Consider the following 17,879-nt stretch of genomic DNA (forward strand, 5'->3'; position numbering starts at 1 on the left):
ATTTATGTAGTTCGGGACGTTACGGACCCGGCAATACCAAACATATGGGGAAGATTTTTTTTGCTATTATCTTCATTGAAAAGCGTATTTTTGTGATTTTTTTAATTGAATAAATGAGTTTTCTTTTAACTTTTTTTACCACTTAATAGTCCCACAAGGGGATTATAACAGACAGCTTTTTGATTGCTCTTAAAATGCAATGCACTATCCATAGTAGGCGCAGCCTGCTGGAAAAGTACTCAAGGCTGGTCTAGGGCCTACATCAGAACCCAGGCAGCCTTCACACACATCGGCACCCCGTGATCGCATTTGCGGGGTGACGATCGGAGACAGAGGGAATCCGCTCCCTCTGTCAGCACTTTACATGGGCCGGGCGCCATTGCCTGCAGCATGTAAAGTGTTAGCCCGGATCGGCACTCCTGCCAGTCTAGGCTGTTAGAGCAGGGCCGCAGCTCTCATGTGAGAGCCGGGTCCCTGCTCTCCACTGCACGGGAGACTGGGCAGCTGTAAAAAAGCAGTGGTCCAGCCTAAGGCCCCTTAGTGACCATCGGAAAAAATTCATATGGGTGGTCACTAAGGGGTTAAATAAGAGAATGTTTTGGAGGGAAAAAGCCAGACTTGTTTGCCACCAAAACCAGACAGACTGACATTTTGAATGTCTGGTTTAGCTCTTTTATTATGTCTCAAAACCGTGTTTGTCTGGAAAAAACTGCTGTGTCATTGCCATTGAGTATCATTGAAGCTGTAATCAAGTCTATGAGAGACGGGAGTTGTAACATTGTATTTGTTTGTGCTGAGTTTCTCCACTCCACCCCTCCCAGTAGAAGGTTGTAGTTTAGACAGAAAAGGTATATAAGGAGAGCAGTCAGAGCCCCTAGTGTTCTGCAGGTAGGGACTAGTTCTTAAAAGAGCAGACTCTGCCAGACTACTTGAGTGACCAGAAGAAGAATATGCTGAGATGAGGGTACTCTGCCACAGACCATGGGCCTCCAGCCTTTGGCCACGGTACTAGCCTTCTGAGAGAGAGAGAGAGAGAGAGGGACAGTTAGCTCAAGCCTTTTCTCAGTATCAAACCCTTCTTATGTCAGTGAGGAGACTGGAGAAGCCAGCCCTATGCCTAGCCTGCATTGTTTGCACCTCAATTCCTCCATTAAAGAATCATACTAATTTACTGCAGATCCTGACTCTTTGGACTTATTTCCCATTGGGATACACCATGCCTTACCATCCCTTCTGGAGAGAAGCAACACGTGATGACACCTCAATGATGTCCGGTGGACCCAGCATAGCGTTGGGGCCACCCCAAACCCCACCACTGCACATGTAGCCTGACTTTCCTTCTTCTCATTCTGCAGTCTGGTGCCATCTTTTTTTCATGTCAGCACATTAATCTAGATGGGCCGTTACCCTCCTCATCATTTCGCTAGATTTCCTTCCTTGGACCCCTTTGGTAGGTTCTATCAGAAATATACCAAATGACCTGCTATTTAGGAAATGCTCTGACCCATTTGTCTAAATGTTGGAATTTGGCTCTAGTCAAAGTCACTCAGACTACAAGATAATGAATGTTTTACTGATTTTAGTGTTATGGCTGATCGGTTGTGTAATCTCTTATTCCAAAATATACAACATTTATAAAAATGTGCAGCATGCTCACTTTTCTGGATGTCATTTTTCCATTATGTGCAGTTGTGGTTTTGAAAATCTGAATCTGAAATTCTGCCAATTTATAGCAGTTCTACCATGTGTGGACATGGCCATAAGACAAATATTTTTTGGAATGTACATACATTTCAGATTTCAAAATAGATTTACAGTGAGCAGATGTATGCTTTTCATTTGAGTACTATGACAAATGAAGTTCACTATTGCTCATCTGTAAAGGTGAGGTAACATGACAGACCAGTCAACTATCACAGTCCACTATGCTCTATTTTATGCTTCTCCTGGACTTACTGCAGCTTGGCTGACCTGAACTCACTGTTTCATATTGATCAATGGTGCTATGAGTTTCAGCCTGACCAGGGGGCCACTGTGCCTTACTCAGTTGAGCATTGGACAGTAAACCTGGGATGCAGTGAACTTGGTCAGCTAAGTCTCAGTCGGTTCAGGAAATGTGTCATGCTTGTCTAAAACCAGCCTTAGAGTAGGTTCAGGTTGCAGTAAAAATTTTCTACCAAGTATCTCTTGACAAACCCAGCAATTAAAAATACATTTGAACAGATTTCATTCTATACATGGGGAAATGTGAAGTTTTATAGAGAGATAATGAGCATGCTGCAAATTAGATTTTTATCACTACATGTGGATGGGGTTTTGAAAACCACATCTACAACTCTTATACTATAAATTGCTGCAAATTTGCAATGTAGAGTCTGCTTCTCAAATCGACAGCAATTATGCCACAGGAGTATATGGTCTTAATATATATATATATATATATATGTATATATATATATATATATATATATATATATAAAACACAGGTAGAAGGGTGTGGGCAGCACAGCTGTCTGGACGGTACGGTCGGAGTGTCAGCGGCTGAGGAGGCGATACACCTCCAAAAGTATAAGAACAGAGAATTCCACAGCACATCCAAATAGTAAAAAGTAAAAAAAGCGACTTTATTCACCAAACACGCGACGTTTCGATCCGCTCAATGGGATCTCACTGCTTGAGAAAGATCCCATTGAGTGGATCGAAACGTCGCGTGTTTGGTGAATAAAGTCGCTTTTTTTACTTTTTACTATTTGGATGTGCTGTGGAATTCTCTGTTCTTATATATATATATATATATATATATATATATATATATATATATATGCGTTTTTTAACAAGAGGAGTGCTGCGATTTTTCATTGATATACATGCCTGATGTCAAGGGTGAGACGCGTGCACCGGATAAACTCTAAAGGCGAGTGCTGCCGGAATTATTATACTATGTGTATATATATATATATATATATATATATATAAACAAAGATCAGACAGCACTCCAAAAATAACATTTTTTTTTTACCCATATGGCAAAAAAGAAGCATTGTTTCGACTCAACAATAGAGCCTTTCTCTTTGCTTGAGAAAGGCTCTATTGTTGAGCCGAAACGTCTCTTCTTTTTTGCCATATGGGTGAATAAAAATGTTGTTATTCTTGGAGTGCTGTCCGATCTTTGTTTTTTATATTTTGGCATTGAGCACATGCCCTAGGACATAGTACCCGCCCTAAGTTTATTTGTTCGGTGCCGCCAACTTTTCCTATATATATGTATTTTGACAGGGTTATATCATTAGCTCATACATACCGGGTAGAATACGCCAGTTGTTTTTTCTGCTATTGGTAATTGTTCCAAGAAGGGATCTTTGTAGCCCCACAGGACCTCATGGACACTTCTTATTTGAAACAATGAAGAATTTGATCGTTTAACTGCAGTATCCACCAATCCCAGTAAAATATTTGGAAGCAGAGCAGGAGCAGCCTGAAACACATTCATTTATTTCACATTATGAGTTTCAGGGTAACTAACTGTCAATTATTTCACAGACAATTAGTTAAATTAGGGGACAGTTTTGAAAACTATCTGATAAAACTAATTTGTTTTTCTCTATAAGCCACTTATGCGCACTTAGGTCTCATGCACATGACTGTATTTTCGGTCTGCGAATCTCTTTAACCTTTACATTTTTTCTAAATACCAATGATAAAGCTTTGAATGAAAGAGTACCAATGTGCCTGACCCATACACCATTCACTATTCCTCCCAACTCCTACATTCATGCACACTCGGCTTGGCTTATTGGGTATGCCTTTTCAATGGAGAAAGTGGAATAAGCCAAAAGCATATCTCCACCAGGGAACAAAGATTTAGGCATGTTCAAATTCAACATGCACAATGCTTTTCTGCCATCACGGAAGAGTCAGGATACCCCCATTCACAATAGATAGCCAGCCCATCACTTTTCTCTCATACTCCAGACACACAGACTATGGTCATTGTCCTAAACATTTAAACAGGATTTTAAAATAACATCTCGGCTACCTTTCTAATGTATTCAAAATAGAGGTTTTAATTAAGTTGGAGTAGATCTACTAAACCTGTAGATGTGGTAAACTTAGACACTGGTGAACATTTACTATTACATTTACACTACTGTTGTGGCGTAATAATGTTGCAGATTTTGTCAGTAATGGCGTGGGGGCTGCATGCCACATTTATCTTTATTCACGCCAATTTTCTGCAGTATATAAAGATAGAAATCTGTGACAGGAGGCTGCCCTAGATTTTACACACGGCCAGCAGGAGGGTCCACCAAATCTATGAGCGGATTGCGCCTCTACATAAATTTTGCGCATCTTCTGGTGGTGTGGAAAAACGTTAAAACGTTGGTCTTAATAAATGTTCCTCACTGTTTATGCCTACGATCACAATGGATCATACAAGATGATAATCCGGTGCATGGCTTGACACTTTTGTGTAAATCAACAACTATTTGTACATGCCAAGATTTAGACAGAATTTTACGGTAAAATTCTGGCATATAAGACACATAATATAATTTCTCTGAACCTAGGTTTGCCAAATTGCATCACATTTTGAAACAATTTATGCCAGAATATAGGTGAACTCACATTAGTAAATGCAGGCCATTGTATTAGACAACTGAAATATGACAGGTGATATTTTAAAAAGGAAAAACATTTAGCATTAATTATTTTCTTATTATGTTGAATAGGGACGAGATCTCCATTCCCTTAATGGACAAACTTTTATTATACACTAGTGCAGTCCCAACTAGGCTCTTTTCTCACTGTGTATGTGCAGTGACCCGGTGGTTCACTGCTAAAGGGGTTAATGCTGTACTGTCAAATGGTTCACTCCTTAAAAATACTGTAATGTGGTTCACTGCTTAATAAGGTTAATGTGACTTTACTGTGTATATTATGTTCCTTAGGCTGTGTATAAGAGAAATAGTTAATTTTTCTTGCCCTGGACTCAGTTGCTAGGTGTGGGCTGGCCTAGCCCTCTGAGTTAGAAGCTATAGTGCAGCTAGTGTGCAGCTAGCAACCGGAGTATGAGCTGCTAGTTTGTGTTGCTGATGTCTGAGAGAGAAGCATCAGGGAGGGTAACACTAGCTTCGCAAGCTAAGAGATACGAGAGATGTGCGAGAAACCTATGTCAGCCTCAGAGAGAAAGAAGCATTGAATTTTGGAAAAGTGTAATGGCAAGAAAGGCAGTGAAAGGTATTGCACGTTTATGGCTATAGACTTCACTGCACATGGTTTGAGTTATATTGTTTCTGGAGCCACACTACTGAGACAGACTGGCTATCCATTGAAGGACTGCACCCTGCAGTTGAGCATTGCAGAGGTATTGAGAAAGAAATTGCACCCCTTGTTGAATTGGGATGTTGCTTGAATTAGTTGGGAGCCGACTAAGAGAGACATGTATTGTACGACCTATATCCCCATAAACAGCCTTGGGAAATCTGCGTATGTAACCTGGAGAGACTAAACTTACTTTTGCCAGTGCCTGTGTGTTATGTGCAGTAAAGTACAGTGGACTTGTAAGGTGCAGGTCATATGCAGAAGAATTGGAGCGGATAATGCTTTCAGATAAGACAGCAGAACAGCAGAAAGCTAAATTCGGCAGACAATTCTAGGTCAACCCTGTCTTCAGCCACGCGCCTGTGTGAGGGGTGTCCCCTTCTCTCACATGTGGTCTCTCAGGGTTTAGCTCCAAACAATATCCCTTTAAATAGCAACTGGGAACGAGAACTTGCTTGTGAGATATCTGAATAACTAACTTTTGGTGGATGAAAATGGCACTTGGTTACATTCATTATACTGTGTTCACTTCCTGCCCCAGAGAGAAGCTCCGCTCGCCAGCTGTTGTCTGCACACACGTGTCACTATGAACGCTGGCCCTCAAGTGGTTCTCTATGAATTCCCTATTGACTATCTGTTTGCCTCGGATCTGGTGCTGGCGTACATCTCAAGCTCTAGTTCTGGGCTGCAACTTCCAGGATTCTATGCAGCCCTTGTTCTCTGATTTCAGCAGTTCATACTTGGTCTTCAGCTTCTCCCACCATAACGTGTAGACACTTCTGTTTCTGTCATCACTCTGCTCATGGCACATGGCAGACTCTCCTCCTTCCACACAGTACCAACAGTTCCTGTCCAGCCTCAAAAACCTTCCCCTGTTTCTCTCATGAACTTTGGTTCCATCTCAATCTTACTGACAGACTGCCTTACATACCCTGGCAGGCTTTGCATGCAGAGAAAGGGCAGCTTTTCTGAGTGTTAAAAACCTGTTAAAACCAGCCCCTTATTTTCTTGCATCTCCTATCTACACTGTCATACCATTGTAATCATTGCTGGTGCAACGAGGGAGCGCTGCCTTGCACCCCACTGCTCACAGGTTCACCCCACTCATAGGTGCCCATGTTAAAACGTATACTGTGTGGTATAAATTTTTTAAAACTAGATGTCTTTGTACAGAATAGCACAGTCTGCTGCTCTATTACTTCCAGTATAAACAGCACCCTATACTGGTTCAACATAGGCCCAAGAATACTCTTTTGGCTTTTTTTGCTAAATGAGCCAGGACTCATAAGATAAACACTGTGTGAAAGGACCGATATTTCCTGTTCTCTGTATGCCACTTATCAGTTTTGCTGTACATCCAAGCAAAGCATGAGAAGCATCACCTTCACACGCTGTGGATTTTGTTGCAGAAATTTCTGTGACAAAAAATCAGATCCATTCATCCGACTGCGGCTTGGCGAAATCCTTGTGCTTGCCGCCCCATTCAAATGAATGGAACTGATTTTCAGTCGTGGACGTTTTTGCAACAAAATCTGTAGCGACACTATACACACAGATAAGGCTCTGAATGCCAATCAGTGGTCTCTGGTAGAGGTGGCTGTCCCCTATTACCTCCTGTAGAATGTACAGATCTGACTCCCATTCACTTCTGCTACCATAAAGACTTCAGTTTGCGATGTTCCACCACAGCTCTCCCTAAAGCTTGCTCAAGCCTCTTCCAAAGACATATTTTTAAATTTCTAAAAGGCATTATTTGATGCCATCCGAATCACTGAAACTGAGGATAAGTGCAAAGATTTGTTTAGAATTGGAAGGTAGGTTATCTCCAGACCAATGACATTCACAGTATGTGATGATCTTAAAGGAAACTGCTTACTTACAGCAACGCCAAGATTTAGAACTGTATATTTATCGTCATCAGATCCAATAGACATATGTCTCTGAAATATGGCGTTATTTGGCAGATAATAAGTCACTGTGCTGTTATTGTTCTGTGTCACATTAGTCTTTGGTAAGTGACGGACCCTTTGAAGAAAAAATGAAAACGAAGATGAAAAGAAATGAGGTAGCATGTAAAATGGCATGTTCATAAAAACAGCAGAAATATTTGGAGTTGCTAAGTGCAATCAATAAGACTATGGCTCTCAATTTGTCTGAATTATGGAGTAAAACTTTAGAAAAGGAATCAAAATGGCACCCACGGCTAACATAGCAGTAGTGGTCAGAATAACTAAGCTATCTTCTGGGTATAACCTATAACCATATGTAAAAACGGTGACTCGTGAAAAGATGTCCTATACCTCAGCATCCAGCTAAAATAATGGGGGCGGGGGAGACCTAGTAGCTACTATTTAATTTATATGTAATGCCACTGAACTGAAAATAAAAGAGTTACCATTGAAATCAATGGACTATTCATGTAATGAACAGCTGTGCCTAGGACTGTCCTCAAAAGCAAAAGTCACTATTTCTAGCTGCTCACACACAAGCAAGTTCAATGTGAGGGACTCGCAGCATGTGTCAGTGTGAGGTCCTGTTCTGGCCTCCCCTCCTCTGACAGGATAGCACATCATTATGATTTATAATAATAATTCTGGCAGGCTGTTCCAGAAAAGAATAGAGTTGAGAGCGAATATTCAAATTACGAATATTTATCTTGAATATCGCAACTTCGAGAATTTGCGAATATTTTGAATATAGCGCTATATATATATTCGCTATATCGAATATTTGTAATTTTTTAACATCTGAAAACATGATTCCTCCCTGCTTCTTGCTTGTGGGCCAATGAGTTATTGGCCCACAAGCAACTTAAGCAGGGAGGAATGTTTTCAGATGTTAGAAAAGGATGAATATTCGATGTAGCAAATATATAGCACTATATTCAATATAGTGCTATATATTTGTTTTTTAGAATATTCTTAATTTTTTTCCCTTCCTAATTCATGATTCCCTCCTGATTAGGTTGCTTGTGGACCAATAGCTAATTGTCCCACAAGCAAGAAGCAGGAAGGAATCGTATTTTCAGATTGAAAAAAGAACAAATATTCTAAAAATGAATATATAACACAAAATATTTGCCATTGACGAATATTCTAAAAAACTAATACATAGCACTATATTCTATAGTGTTATATATTCGTTTTGACCCACTTCGCATTACGCGAATTTTACATTGCAGATTTTTCACAATCGCAAAATAATCTCGAATACGAATATTTGCGAATATGTGACGAATATTCTACCACAAATTCGCAAAATATTTCAAATTCAAATATGGGTCCTGCCACTCATCACTAGCAGAGAACAGCATGCTGGAATTCACTGAATCCAGCACTGTTGGATGTAGACAGAATGCCCGCCGGCCACATTGACTATAATGGGTTACAGCAGAGATCCGGCCACAATCTGGCAAAAATGCAGAGAATCAGCGGGACACAAACCGCTGCCTGCTGCTGTTTGTGTCCGGCCGATTCCTTGCATTTTTTGCCGGATCAGGTTGCCGGAGCGTAGTGCCGAAGGTGTGAAAGTAGCCTTACCCTGTATGTTTTGTATTGCTATAAGTAATGTTAGGAAGAAATAGGTTAGGTTGCGAATTTGCCTTGGGGGGGGGGGGGGGGGGGCAGGCACATCTTTGCACAGGGGCCCTCTGCTGTCTGTGTCCGCCCCTGAGAAGCAATGAGCACTTTCATCAATACAGATGAAAGCGCTCATTGCTTTTCCCTTTATAAGATGCAATGCATCTTATAAAGGGAATACTAGTAAGCGCTTCTATAAAAAAGCCTTGTGAGTGCTGTCCAGTACTTACCTCTCCTTCTGCTTGCTCATCTCAGGGTCGGAGCTGCTTTGTCCTGGCTGCCTGCAGCGTCAGGACGTACAGAGCGCACTCTGACCTGACGCTGCAGGAGGTCAGGTGACTGCAGCACGGGCCCTGAGAAGAGAAGACAGCCAGGACAGGGAGAGTGGCGACAGGAGAGCTCAGAGTTAAGTGACTATTATTTTACAGTCTGATATGAGGTCTGATATGGAGGTCTAATGGGGGTCTGGAGTGGTCTATGGTGGGTCTGGAGTGGTCTGACTGGGGGGGCCAAGAGGTCTGACTGGGGAATCTGGAGGTCTGATTGGGGGTCTGGAGGTTTAATGGGGGTCTGTTTGGGGTCTGGGGGTGTGATTGGGGGTCTGGAGGTCTAATGGGGGTCTGATTGTCTAATGGGGGTCTGATTGGAGGTCTGGAGGTCTAATAGGGGTCTGGAGTTCTGGCTGGGGGGTTTAGAGGTCTAATGGGAGTCTGATTGGGGGGTTTTGAGGTCTGACTGGGGAGTCTGGAGGTCTAATGGGGGTCTGATTGGGGTTTGGAGGTCTGAATGGGGGTCTGGAGGTCTAATGGGGGTCTGATTGGGGTTTGGAGGTCTGACTGGGGGGTCTTGAGGTCTAATGGGGGTCTGATATGTGAGTCTGGAGGTCTTATATCGAGGGTCTTATCTGAGGTCTGATATTGGGTCGGGATCTTACATGGAGGTCTAATGGAGGTCTTATCTGAGGTTTAAAACTGGAGTCTTATATGGGAAGTTTGGTCTGAGATTGGGGGATCTGATTTAGGGTTTTATATGGGGGTCTGATCTGAAGGGAATTTTTTTTTATTACCAGCGCACAATCCAAAGGGGTGTTTTTGTACATCTGTGTGGTACCAGTATTTTCAGGGGGACTGTTTCTGTAGGAAAATATTGGGGAGCACTGTGGATACAGTATTGGGGGCGGCAGGATGGGGTATTGAGAAGGTGGGAGGATGATGGAAAAGTAGGAAAGTATGATGTCTGTCTGTTAAACTGCAGAGACTAGGCGCGGCTGAAAGAAGTCACCATGGTGGTCTGGTCTAGCAGGAGAAGAAGAGGAAAGAGAATATCTACATCAGAGAAGAGAAGTCACTGGATATAAGAGGTATGTGGCGCTGTATGACTCTATGTACTGTAGCGCTGTATTTAATGTTTTCCAAGTATGTCTTTAAAGGGGTTGTCACCTTTTTTTTGTATGAGTGCTGCTTTCTATGCTCTGTTTACCTGCTCATCACTGCAAATGCTACAACGAGCAGGTGAACAGAACAGAGAAAGCAGCTCTCATATGAGCGCTGCCCTCTCTTCAAACAGCTGGGGGCACAGAAGGATTTACTACTATGGAGGGGGCACAGAGGGCATTACTAATGTGAAGGGGGCACAATGTGAATTTCTACTATGGAGGGGTCACAGAGCCAGAGGGCATTACTACAATGGGCATTATTACTGTGAAGGGGGGACAATGGGGATTTCTACTATGGAGGGGGCACAAGGGGCATTACTAGCACAGTGGGCATTACTACTGTTAAGGGGGCACAATGGGCATTATTACTGTGAAGGGGGCAACATGGGCATTATTACTATGCAGGAGGCACAGTGGGCATTATTACTATAAAGGGGGCACAATGGCGATTATTACTATGAAGGGGATAAAATGGGGATTATTACTGTGAAGGGGGCACAATGGGGATTTATTACTGTGAGGGGGTAACAATGTGGGCATAACTATTGTGAGAGGGCACAATGTGGGCATAACTACTGTGAGGGGGCACACATCTGTACAAAACTACTGTGAAGGTTGTACAATGAGGGCAATAATACTGAGAGCGGGTACAATTTTTTTTGGGGGGGGGCCAGAGAAAGTACCCGCCCCAGGTGCCAAACACCCTAGGCACGCCACTGCATTAAGCTACTAAACCAGGCATGTCAGGAGTGGTGACAGGTCCTCTTTAAGTAAAGTTGGATCATGGAGATGGAGTCACAACACCTTTACAAGAAAGAACTTTTGATGTAGGCTCCATGATCTTTCTCAGGCCATCAGCCAGGGCAAATATACTGATGAAAGAGGACCTGTTACTACTCTGGACATGTCGGTTTTAGTAACTAATTGTATTCTCAATGAAATTACAATTCTGGAAAATGTATTCTTATGACTCCATGTTATGCAGTTCCTCTGTTATTCCTGATATTCCCTATATAGGGTGTGAGTGTTAGACTGTCCAGGGACTCATTCCCAACTGTTAACATACAGTTGTACCATTATTCAAAAAATTCTAGTAGGAATAATAGAGAAACAACATAACACAGAGGCATAAGAAAAAATGCTCCAGAATTATTACACAGGGAATGTAAGTAATTGCTAAAACAGACTTATTATATGTGCCTCAGACCACCTTTATTAATAAAAAAGACCAGTGACCACCAGCATATAAATACCCCAACCAAACAACTCTGCACATTTCGACTTCCTAGATCCTTGTGAACGCTGTAATAGAGAGATAATTTTGAGTGTAGGCTACATGAACATAACTCAATAGAAAGTAGCAGAATTAAGATTTGATTTGATTTTTAAAAAAAGTGTGGTATCTAGCACTGAATCTAGCAGTAAATACATTACAATATACAAGTTCTTCACTAGTGCAAGCATTTGCATTCGTTTGAAGCTGGACAATTATATATTTTATGCAGGATCATCATACTACATGTATGTAAGTATAGATCTTACTTTTCATAATTGATTTATGGGATTATGTTGATTGTAGTAAGAGCAGGGGCATGAAGAACAAATAAGGAGCCCCATAAGATTACAAATCAGATGCTTTTTAAGTGACTATAGATAATATCCTGATTATTGTCACTAGAGATGAGCAAAGTTTACAAAAATTTGATTCTGCTGCTTTGCCAAATTTCACAAAGAAATTCACTTGGTGATGAATTACTTTGAACAAAGCGCATTTCTTTTTAAGTAGCGGGAGCAATCACAGGGAATGGCGATTTTGTAACCCCCCCTAATTGAACACTTCAGATGCCGCGTTCATCACTGATCGCGGCATCTGAGATGACAAATGAGGGCTTTCAGGGGTTAATCAGATAGACAAAAATAATACTCACCTCATCCATTTGAGCATGAATAGGCTGCCGCACCCATCTTGATTGAGGATCCCGCCTGAAATCCCACGTGGTGCGTGATGACATCATCCCATCGCCCGGTGTTGTGATGTCATATGTCACCGCGCACAAGATTTTACACGGGATCTTCAATCAAGATGGCCGCGGCGGCCTCTTCATGCTCAAATGGATTAGGTAAGTATTATTTTTTTTACCGCCATGTCTGTAAAAATTTATTTGTTACCATAAAGCACAAGGAGATTCGGCTTCGGGGAAAATCTAATTTTCCCTGAAATTCGGACAGAAATCCACTTTGGATACTTCTATTCGCTCAACAACAGTGTGAGTTCAGTGAGTAAAAAATGCCAAATTCCAAACTGCATGTAAAAGTAGAAATTGCAGTTTTTTTCCACGTGGTACCAAGTTGCAAGTTTCACAAAAGCAATTTTTAGGAAAGCTTCTTCAAGACGAAAAAATCTGTTTCAGGCGATTTTCACACAGCCAGTATTTGGTCAGTTTTTGCATCAGTATTTGTAACCCAAAACCAAGAGTTGAACCTACAGAAACAAACTCCAATGGAAAAGATGTGTCTCTCTTCTGGGTTTGTATCCACTCCTGGTTTGGCTTAGGACTCATGCACATAAATTTATTTTTGGTCCACATCCGATCTGCATGTTTTGCGGGTCAGATGCGAATCTATTCAATTCAGTGAGGCTGCAAAAGATGCAGAAAGCACACCTGTATGCTGTCCGCATCCATAAGTCCATTCCACGGCCCCGCAAAAAAATATAAAATGTCCTATTCTTGTCCGTTTTAAAACTGTTCTATACAGGGCAGGACGTTCCGTTCCACAAAATGCAGAACGCACAGCCAGTGTCCGTGTTTTGCGGATCCCTAATTTGCAGACCGCTAAAACGGCAATGGCTGGAGCCCTTAGACATACTGATTAAAAATATTGATTGTGTAAAGTTGGCCAAATACATGACTGATTACATGACACTTGAAATGGACAATTCAGAAGTGTGAAGTTTACTTACAAGTATGTGTATGGTCCTTGTTGCTGTAATTTAGGTTTTCCTCCGTTTATGATTTCATCTGGATTTGAAACATTAAATATCCAAAACTGCCGATACACAGGACTTCCGGGCACTATCCAATTATCATAGGCAATGGTTCCTTCTTCAATAACAGCCTCCTGTTTGTAAGAAACAAATTTTGAATAAAAAACTCTTAATCCGTTCTACAATAGCCAGTTTCTTCCAAAGAGTGAGGCACTGTTCACATAATGTGGTAATATGATAGCTTTTGGTGAGGAAAACAGAATAAGGGCTACAACTCTATAAAAAATGTGTGGGCAACCTGATGACTGGCGGAACACAAGTGTATATGACAGCTCGTTCCAAATTCTGGAACTTTGTCTACAGTAATACAGTCAGTAGACAGAGAGGAGCAGGATGTAACTGCTCCTTGTATCTCTGGTTATGTCTGTGTTTCTGGTAAGGTGCCATTTAGTCTCCATACACACGCATACATAGTTTGACCAAATATTCATGTTTTCTCAGTAGGAAAAGACGAATAGGCTGCTGCCAGACACTGTTTATGTCAAGAGAGAACAAAGGATCAAGCAGGCTGAAACCCATCTTGCCGGATCCTAAAAACCCAAACATCTTCTGTCAGGAGGACAGTCAGGACATTCAAGTACACATCAGATGGTCATAAAAATGCAGAAACAGGAGGTCCACTTTAATCTTTATGCTGCATAGATGTCTGTCTACTATACAACACAGTGAAGTAGTTTACCAGCATTGTATAATTGTATATCTATCATCACCAGCAGTCCATGTCTAATTCGCATATCATTGATAGCTTTCATAACTCTAACTCAGTTTCGACTGAAAAAAGTCAACCATCATGGCTGATAATAAATGTATCCAATATTAAAGAGGACCTGTCATTAAGACATAAAAAAATGCAATGCAATTTGCAGGCATCTGGTTATAGAACAGGAGCAGCTGAGCAGATTAATATAGTTTTGTGATTTAAAAAAAAGAGTCAGTAAAACATGCAATTTATACATTTATATCTCTGCTCTTTCTATACTTAAGACCACCCAGTGACTGAAACCTGCATAGACATTTACACTGGGAATGATATCAGTCACTGGTAAGATGGCCCCTGTGTACAACTGAAGTGAGAAAAAGCAAGATATAAATGTATAAATTACAAGTTTTACTGAATCTTTTTCCCATAAAACCACATATCAATCTGCTCAGCCCCTCCTGCTCTATGACATGCAGCCTGCAGATTACACTGCATTTTGTTGTGACAGGTTTTCTTTAATTAAAGGAACATTCAAGTCAAAAATGAAAAGTCAGCCACCACGCAGTGTAATGCTTAATGTATACTTAGGGTACTTTCACACTAGCTTTATTCTTTTCCGGCATTGAGTTCCGTCCTAAGGGCTCTGTACCGGAAAATAACTGATCAGTTTTATCCTAATGCATTCTGAATGGAGAGCAATCCGTTCAGGATGTCTTCAGTTCGGTCTTTTTGACTGTCCAGGACAGAGAAAATACCGCAACATGCTGCGGTTTTATCTCTGGCCCAAAAAACTGAACTCTTGCCTGGCATTTATTTTTACATAGGAATATATTAGTGCTCAGTCCGACATTAAAAATACTGCAATGCCGGATCCGTCCTTCCGATCTGTGCATGCGCAGACCTTTAAAATCCGTTCTTGCAATGCATTTATGAGACAAATGCTGTCCGTTTGCATGCAGATTGCCAGATCCAGCAGGCAGTTCCGGTGACGGAACTGCTTGCTGGATCACTCTGCCGCAAGTGTGTAAGTACCCTTCCTCCTATTTGCTGTTACTTTATACTTTATACTTTTACATGTCACTATTCAATGGCTGATATCATAAAGGATGCAACTTTTGTAGGCCAGCAATTTCCCTTTGAGGGAAAATCAGTTCTATTCATCTGAACAGTGTTGTTTTGGCAGGAAGCCCATGCTTTTCAGCAAGCCCCATTGACATGTATGGATAGGATTTCCAGTTTCAGAAATTTCTTCAGCAAAATCCACCAAATGTGAAGGCACCCTAATGTTCTGAAACAGGAAAATCTACACCTGTCCGCATGTTTTTTAATGGTGCATTACAATTCCGTCATGATTTTCAGAACTGCCATGGATTCTGTACACAGGGTCCTCAGTGTGAGAACATATCCATTGCCTTGAAAACCTTAACACTGACAGGAATAGAAAAAGGTAGAAGCAGGGGTGCACCACCAATGAGGCCAGGTGAGGCAATTTCAGGGTCATATTGGCCATAGACCTTACAGGGAAATTTCTCGGTGGGCCAATGCCCAGGGTGCCGCCTGGGCCCTCCTCACGACTGGCCAGTGGAAGTTTTTGTGGATGTATTTTGTGCTGCTGGTAGTATTTTGCAATTGACTGTGGTATTTGGCTCTGTTGGGGTGGTATAATGTGCCACAATATGGTATTGCTGGCCCTGCCTTCCATCAATTTGGACCCAAATACAATATGGGGCCACTTTTTGTATTTTTGCCACTATAAGTTTCCAGTCCGTCCCTGGGCGATTGCCTGAGGCGGCAAGACCTAGAGACAAGTGGTAGCTGTGGGAATATCTCTCTATATTCAACTGTATCACAGTATGCCTTAAACAGTAGTGCTGGAGGGGTTGGGTGCCATTTCAATCTTTGCCTCAGGCAGCAGAAAGGCTAGGTTCACCCCTGGGTAGAAGCACACTACCTGTACAGTGTTATTACATTTATCATATTTAAAGGAGTTGTCCAGGGTTAGAAAAGCAAGCCTGCCTTTCCTTTTCAGAAGCAGCTCTTCTGCATGGCTGAGCTGCAATATCAGATGTAACCCCATGCAAAGGGGACTCTCCTTCTGGGAGTGAAGCTTAACCAGTACTAGATCTGATTTAAATAAAACAAAGAAAGAATATAACTAATTAGAATAAATGTTACATATCAGCAATGCAAATACAGGGGGAATTAATATAATTACAATAATAATCTGTAGTGTACAATGATGAATGACTATTAAACCTCAGTAATAAAGATAATACAGTGACTATTACTGCAGCAGTACAGTGAGGAATATATCATTGTTCTATGCCCTGGCATAGAAATCACAAATTCTGCTGCAAATCCTATTTTGGGCAAAAATATGCATTTTTTCACAATTTCCAACAACCACACCGCTTTTTCAAAATTCTCTGGCTGCAGATGCGACCTATGTGACCTGATACATTCAACATTATGTGCACCAGAAGATTTAAGAACATTATATCTGCCTCTTAATAATTGTGGCCCATCATACAACAGTGAGGTTTCTGATTAAGACTGTAATTTTTCCCAATAAGTAGGATTTGATCAAACATTGCAGAAACGTGCAACTTTATTCTATGCTCCTTTTCTATCCAAATCTGTCTTTGGTTAAAAATAAAATCTGCACCAAAAACTGCATGTGTGAATCCAGCTTAATACCTCCCTGCTGGATATAATCTGAATAAAAAAATGTCTGTGTAATGTCCGCTGCATTGTGTTAGGGGATCCTGACACAAATGTTCTGATATATGTCAATGGCAGAAAGCACTAAGTTGCATAGTACATATTGTACAATACATGCCATTATATTTAAATCACGTCTTCACAAAATAATATCATCACAGAAAAATCAGGATTTGATTCAAATAGAAATGAGAAATTTAGCGCATTTCCAAAATAAAGTAAATAGCTCCATGCTGCCAGGTCTGGTAGTAATAACATATGGCGTTACTATACCGTGTCTATTTGATCTTTAATAATAATATCTCCAACAGGTATTAAGACCCCTCCAAGAATAGCCAGCAGCGCCCCGATAATAGATCCCGCTATTAGCCAGCATTTTCCACTGCAGCACATAGTGTTTGGTTGATGGTGGAGTCCGGAGAGTGCTGTGGACTGATTCTAAAGTCTCAAGCTCCTTATATAGTGTTTCTTTGTACTTTGACTGATCATTATAGAATTACCATTAACTTGAGTGATAACGAAAAATTCACTCCATCATTAGAGATCAAAGTTCAAAAAAATTGCAAGTTTAAGATTAGATAAGTTAAAGGAGCAGCCTGCAAATAGGGGACTAGGATGGAAAATGGTGTTATCAATTAGAAGCAATGACATGACATTAGCTTTCATTTTTTTTTTTTTGGGGGGGGGAGGGGGTTAAATTGTGTATTTAAAAAATGGCAAACTCTCGACTCATGGAGAGTCACCCTCCAGCACTCAGGAGAGGAAAAACCCCTGTGGAGGAAACCTCTAGGGAAACCATGGCTGGAGGGCTGCCCTTCCCTTGGGCTTAGAGGGTAATGCCACTATGTGACTGCCACATAAAGAGAAAATAGGGGTGGGGGGGGGGGCTGCAGCAGCCGGGCTGATCTAGTTAGCTAGATGGGATGTCCCTTTCCTCCCACTGGGCGATGGGCTCCCTGCTTAGAACCTCCAAATTTCAAGGTACAGTGGGAATAATCAAGCTTAAGGTCTTCAGGCCATCAAGTATGGCCTTAGCTTTCATTTTTAAAGCTGAAGTGTGGGTAGATTATCACATGA

At 41.3% G+C, this 17,879-nt stretch overlaps 1 protein-coding gene across 1 annotated transcript in view; it reads right to left on the reverse strand.

Annotated features, from left to right (window-relative positions):
* CD36 (CD36 molecule) overlaps positions 1–17,195 on the reverse strand; it is a 47,164-nt gene extending 29,969 nt beyond the window's left edge. The window contains exons 1-4 of the mRNA XM_044277163.1: positions 17,076–17,195; positions 13,298–13,455; positions 7,203–7,347; positions 3,302–3,475 (exon numbers count right to left, since the gene is read on the reverse strand). Coding sequence (XP_044133098.1) covers positions 3,302–3,475; positions 7,203–7,347; positions 13,298–13,455; positions 17,076–17,195 — 597 coding nt within the window. The remainder of the gene's footprint in view (positions 1–3,301; positions 3,476–7,202; positions 7,348–13,297; positions 13,456–17,075) is intronic.
* Between the last annotated feature and the right edge of the window lie 684 nt (positions 17,196–17,879).

The sequence above is a fragment of the Bufo gargarizans genome, chromosome 2 (genome assembly GCF_014858855.1).
Source record: "Bufo gargarizans isolate SCDJY-AF-19 chromosome 2, ASM1485885v1, whole genome shotgun sequence".
Taxonomy (NCBI): domain Eukaryota; kingdom Metazoa; phylum Chordata; class Amphibia; order Anura; family Bufonidae; genus Bufo; species Bufo gargarizans.